Here is a 6,000-nt window from a genome sequence, read left to right on the forward strand (position 1 = left end):
CACAAGCACCCCATCCCGGAGACCCCCAATACCCCAGTACTGGCACACCCCAGGAGCCAGGAACCCCAGAACCTCCTCCACAGGACCCCCAGCACCACAGCACTCAGCAACACCCAAAACCTCAGCAACGGGACCCCCAACACCCCATCCGGGGGACCCCCAGAATCTCCTCCATGGGACCCCAGCACCCCAATACTGGGACATCCAGAACCCCAGCACCAGGAACCCCAGTACCCCATCCTGGGGACCCCCGTAAATTCAGCACAGGGACCCCCAAAACCTCCTCCATAGGACCCCTCAGCACCCCTTTCCAAGACCCCAAACACCCCATCCCAGGGACCTCCAGCACCCCAATACTGGGACACCCAACGTCCCATTGCCAGGAACGCCAACACCTCCTCCATAGGACACCAGCACCCCATCCCAGGGATCCTCAGCTCTGGGAACCCCAATACCCCATCCTGGCGACCCCCAGCACTGGGACCCCCAGCACCTCCTCCACTGGACCCCAGCGCCCCATCCAAGGGACCCCCAGCACCCCATTACCAGAACCCCCAGCACGATGTCCCCAAGACCCCCAGCAGCCCTTCCCAGAATCCCAGAATCCAGTCCCTGGGACCCCAGGCATCCTGGCCTGGAACCCCCAAAACCTGCAGCACCCCCTCCCCAGGGCCACCAGCCTGTCCCTAAATCCCTCAGGACGCCGTCCCACAGCCACCAGCCTGTCCCCAAGACGCCCAGGACCCGGTCCCCAGGGCCACCAGCGTGTGCCCAGGGCCACCAGCGTGTCCCCAGCATCCCCTCAGGGGGACACCCAGCACCCCCTCCCTGGGACCCTCCCCAGAGTCCCCTCCCTGTCCAGGGTAGGGGACACAGCTGGGGACACCGCCAGCCTCAGCAGCACCCCCTGTCCTGGCCTCGGCGACACGAGGGACAGGAGGGGACATCCCTGAGACCTCCCCGCCCAAGCCACCCGCGCTGCCCTCCCCTGGTGCCACCCCGGGGCTCGCCGGTGTCACCGCTGCTGTCCCCGTGCCCCGACACGCGGGGTGCCAGGACAGTGACAGCAGAGCTACCCCAGGGACGATGTCCCCGTGTCCCCACCCCGCGGGTGCTCCCTGTCCCCTCGGTGTCCCCCCGGGAGCAGCGGAGCGGGTCCCCAGTGTCGCCCCCGCCACAGCGTGAAACCCCTGGGGACCTTGGCGACACTCTGGGGACACTTCTCCGTGGCGTGACAGAGGAAAAGCTCCTCCAGCTGCTCCTCGAGGACCCAAACTGTCCCCAGGGCCACCCGCGAGGACCCAAACTGTCCCCAGGGGCCACACCTGGGGAGGCGACAACACCTGTGCGCGGCCATCCCAGACGTGTCACACTTGCCCCTTGTCCCCTCCCTGTGCGGGTGGCTTTGGCCACCTCTGTCCCCTCCCTGTCGCCCGCCACCCCCAACGGGACAGCGGCGCTTTCCAGCCCCCAAAAATCCCCCTCGGCGCCCCCCAGATCCCCTCGGTGACGCGCGGGGGGTGGCCCTGACTGTCGCCGCTGTCCCCCGCCGTGTCCCCCCCTCCCCGCGCTGCCAGCCCCGCCCGCGCGTTAATTAATTATTAAAGCCAATCAAGCATTTCCAAGCAGCCGCGGCCCCGGCGCTTCCAGGAAAGCGGCGGCTCCGGGCGGGCCCCGGGCACGGCCCTAAAGCGGCTCCGAGTGGGGTTGAGGGGCGTGGGGACCCCCCCCGAGAGCGGGGACACCGCGTGGGTCACTCAGGGACCTTCAGGGGGACACCGGAGCTCGGTGTCAACCCCTTGGGGACACCGTGATGGCCGCGAGGACACGCGGGAGGGGGAGGTTTAGAGGGTCCACGGGTGAGGACCCCGCGTGGGTCACCCCACAGCCCAGGACCGCAGTGCCAAGCCCTTGGGGACATCGTGGTGGCCGTGGGGACACGTGGGAGGGGGGGGTTGGAGGGTCCTGGATGCCACCCAGGGGTGGGGACTGTCTGTAGGACCCCAGGATGGCAGTGCCAAGCCCTTGGGGACATCGTGGTGGCCGTGGGGACACTCGGGAGGGGGGGGTTTAGGGAGTGCTGGACCCCAACCGAGAGCGGGGACCCCGCGTTGGTCACTCAAGGACCTTCGGGGGGACCCCAGACCTCGGTGTCAACCCCTTGGGGACATCGTGGTGGCCGCGGGAGGGGGTGTGAGGGTCCTGGATGCCACCCAAGAGTGGGGACATTGCGTGGGTCACCCCCGGACCCCCTGCGGGTCCTCAGGGTGGCGGTGCCAACCTCTTGGGGACATCGTGGTGGCCGCGGGGACACGCGGGGGGAGGGGGGGTTTAGAGGGCCCTGGATGCCACCCCCACGTGGGGACCCCTCTGTGGGACCCCAGACCCCACTGCCAACCCCTTGGGGACACCGCGGTGGCCATGGGGACACACGGAGCGGGGGACACCGGTGTTTGTGGGGTGCGGGTAACCCCTCCCCAGCCAGGTGTCCCCACGGGTGGCACTGCCACCAGGGTGGCACAGGAAGGCTGGGAAGCTGCCCAGGACTCCACTCGGGGTGTCCCTGTCACCGCTGCCAGCCCTGGGTGTGTCCCCCTGTCCCCCGTGGGAGTGCCGGGGGACTTTTTAGGGACACAGGGACAAGGCTGGCACCTCCCTGGGACCCCGACCCCCCCAGCCTGGCACTGCTGTCCCTCAGTCCCGCATTGTCACCCCCGGGGGTGGATGTCACCACGGTGGTGGCCGCGCTGGGGTCCCTTTTAGGGGGGAGAGGGGGTGTTCTCTGAGATTTTCCAGCATCCCAAAGTTTTGGGGGGAGCCCAGGGAGCCACCATGGCCTCGGTGACCCCTTAGGGACAGCCCAGACCCCGCAGAGGATGGGGGTGGCACTGACCCCTCTGGGCATGTGCTGGACAGAGGCAGAGGGGACACTGAGGGCCCCGGGGAGGGCAGGGAATGGGATTTGAGCCCCCTGGAAAAGCAGGGAATGGGATTCAGGGAGCCCTGAATCCCCTGGAAAAAGCAGGGAACGGGATCCGTGGAGCCCTGAACCCCCCACGGAGGGCAGGAAATGGGATCTGAGCCACCTGGAAAGGGCAGGGAATAGGATTCAGGGAGCCCTGAGCCCCTCGGGAAGGCAGGGAATGGGATTTGAGTCTCTTGGGAAAGCAGGGAATGGGATCCGTGGAGCCATGAACCCCCACGGAGGGCAGGGAATGGGATCTGAGCCACCTGGAAAGGGCAGGGAATGGGATTTGGGCCCCTCAGGAGAGCAGGGAATAGGATTCAGGGAGCCCTGAGCCCCTCGGGAAGGCAGGGAATGGGATTTGAGTCTCTTGGGAAAGCAGGGAATGGGGTTCAGGGAGCTCTGAGCCCTCTGGGAATGCAGGGAATGGAATTCAGGAAGTCCTGAGCCCCCCAGGAGGGCAGGGAATGGGATTTGAGTCCCCCAGGAGAGCGGCAAATGGGACTCAGGGAGCCCTGAGCCCTCTGGGAAAGCAGGGAATGGGATTTAAGGTCCCCAGAAAAGGCAGGGAACGGGGTCCATGGAGCCCTGAACCCCCGGGAAGGCAGGGAATGGGATTTGAGTCTCCCAAGAGAGCAGGGAATGGGATTTGAGCTCCAGAGGAAGGCAGGGAATGGGATTCAGGGCAGGGAATGGCGTTTGGGACCTCTGGAAAAGGCAGGGAGTGGGCACAGATCCCATTCCCATTGGCACAAACCCCTGGCAGCTGGAATCCGTGGGGTTCCCGGGATGCCCAGGGCACTGGCATGGGAGATCCAGAGGCCCAGGGAATCCCAGGACAGGGGGGCACATCCAGGGATGCCCGCGGAGCCCGTGGGACCCAGGACACCTGCGGTGCCCGGAATGACCACGGAGCCTGGCATGACCACGATGCCCACGGGGCATGGAATGTCCGTGGATCCCAGGACACTCCCAAACTTCGGGATAGCCACAGCCCCTGGAATGCCCGCAGTGCCCAGGATGCCCACAGTGACCAGGACACTCCCAGAGCCCGGGATATCCACAGCCCCTGGAATGCCCGTGGATCCCGGGATAATCCCAGAGCCCCTGGAATGCCCGGAGTGCCCAGCACGGCTGCAGAGCCTGGGATGCTCATGGAATCTGGGATGCCCGTGGAATTCGGGAAGCCGGGCACATCCACAGCCCTGGGAACGCCTGTGGAGCCCAGAATGCCCGGAACCCCGGGATACCCAGAGCGCCTGGAATGCCCACGGAAGCTGGGATACCCGAGGAGCCCAGGATACCCAGAGCCCTGGAATGCCCAGAACCCCCATGAAAACCGGGATGCCCACGAAACCCGGGATGCCCAGAGCCCTGGGATGCCCGCTGTAACCAGGATGCCCACGAAACCTGCCGTGACCACTCCATCTGGGATGACCAGAGCCCCGGGATGCCCCCAGCCCCTGGAACTCCCGTGGAATCCAGGATGCCCACTGCACCCGGAATGTTCACTTGCCCTGGAATGCCCACAGCCTCCGGGATGACCGCTCCACCTGGGATTCCCATGGAGCCCGGGATGCCCGCGGAGCTCGGGCTGCACCCATCCCGCAGTCCCCGGGCTGTCCCCGGGCTGTCCCCGGGCTGTCCCCGGGCTGTCCCCCGGCTGTCCCCTTACCTCTGCGCCGCCGTGCTGGCGTCCAGGATGCCGGTGCCCTGCAGCCAGCGGCCGGCGGGGACCCCCGCGCTCAGCGGCTCCTCCTTCATGGGGACCCCCCCCCGGGGCAGCGCCTCCTGCACCGAGAACATCACCGAGGGCTCAGGGGGACCCCCGGACACCGCCCCCCGGACCCCCCCCAGCCCCGCGCTCAGCACCGGGCAGGTGCCGGGGGCCGCCGTCCCGGCCGCCGGGAAAGCGGCATCTGCGGAGGGAGGGAGGGAGGGAGAGAAGGAGGGAGGGGGAGGCTCCCGGGGGGGGGGGGTTCGGGGGGAGGGAGGAGGGAGAGAGGGAGGGGGCAGAGCCCGAGAAGTTGGAGCTGGAGGAGCCCCGGAGCCAAGTGAGGGGAGGGGAAGGGGCGGGGGGCGGCGCGGGGGGGAGAGGGAGGGGTGGAGGGAGGGGTGGAGGGAGGGATGGAGGGAGGGATGGAGGGAGGGATGGAGGGAGGGATGGAGGGAGGGAGGCTGAGGAGGAGTGGAGGGAGGGATGGAGGAAGGCTCGGAGGAGGAGTAGAAGGATGGAAGGGAGGGAGAGGCTGGAGAGGAGGAGTGGAGGGAGGGATGGAAGGAGGGAGAGGAGGGGTGGAGGAAGGCTCGGAGGAGGAGTGGAAGGATGGAGGGAGGGATGGAGGAGGAGTGGAGGGATGGAGCGCGGCAGAGGGAGGGAGGGAGGGATGGAGGGAGGCTCGGAGAGCGGCCCCGGAGGGATGGAAGGAGGATCGCAGGGAGGCCGGAGGGAGGGAGGGCCGAGGCGCAGGGGAGGAGCGGCGGCGGCCGGGGAGGGGGGGGGCCCGGCCGGGGGCGGGGGCTCGGTTCCGTTACCGGGCGGGCGGCGGCGGCGGCGCGGGGCGGAGGCGGAGGCGGCGGCGGCGGCAGCGGCAGCAGCAGCAGCAGCGGGCGGCCGGGGGGAAGCCCGGGGGTGCCGGGGGTGCCATCGCTGTCCCCTCGCCGCCTCCGCCGCCCCCCGGCGCGGCCCCGGCGGCCCGGCTCGGGCAGCAGCACCATGAGCAGCAGCAGCGCCCGCTGCCGCCGCCCCGCCGCTGCCGCCGCCCCGCCGGCCCGGGCCATCCCGGCACCGCCGCCGCCGCCGCCTCCCCGGGGAGGCAGGGCCGGAGCCGCCGGGGGAGGCGGGGGCCGCGGCCGGCCAGGCTGACATCATTCCGGGGAGGAGCGGTCCCTCCCCGCGCCGCGCGGGGGGCGCCGGGCACCCCGAGGGGAGACCCCCGAGAGACCCCCGGGGAGAGACCCCCGGGAGGGACCCCCGGGAGGGACCCCCGGGAGGGACCGATGAGGCCACGGGGACAGCCTGGAGAGGCACCAAG

The 6,000-nt window shown here is 69.2% G+C and overlaps 1 protein-coding gene across 3 annotated transcripts in view; it reads right to left on the reverse strand.

Moving 5' to 3' along the window:
* Positions 1-5,746, reverse strand: part of LOC116444337 (transcription factor COE4-like) — a 28,360-nt gene extending 22,614 nt beyond the window's left edge. The window contains exons 1-2 of one of the 3 annotated variants that reach the window (XM_032109653.1): positions 5,501-5,746; positions 4,641-4,756 (exon numbers count right to left, since the gene is read on the reverse strand). In XM_032109653.1, coding sequence (XP_031965544.1) covers positions 4,641-4,756; positions 5,501-5,746 — 362 coding nt within the window. Of the gene's footprint in view, positions 1-4,640; positions 4,820-5,500 lie in introns of those variants that run through there. The other 2 variants (XM_032109655.1, XM_032109654.1) reach the window with 2 other exon arrangements.
* Positions 5,747-6,000: the final 254 nt, after the last annotated feature.

Source organism: Corvus moneduloides, chromosome 5 (assembly GCF_009650955.1).
Source record: "Corvus moneduloides isolate bCorMon1 chromosome 5, bCorMon1.pri, whole genome shotgun sequence".
In the NCBI taxonomy this organism is placed as follows: domain Eukaryota; kingdom Metazoa; phylum Chordata; class Aves; order Passeriformes; family Corvidae; genus Corvus; species Corvus moneduloides.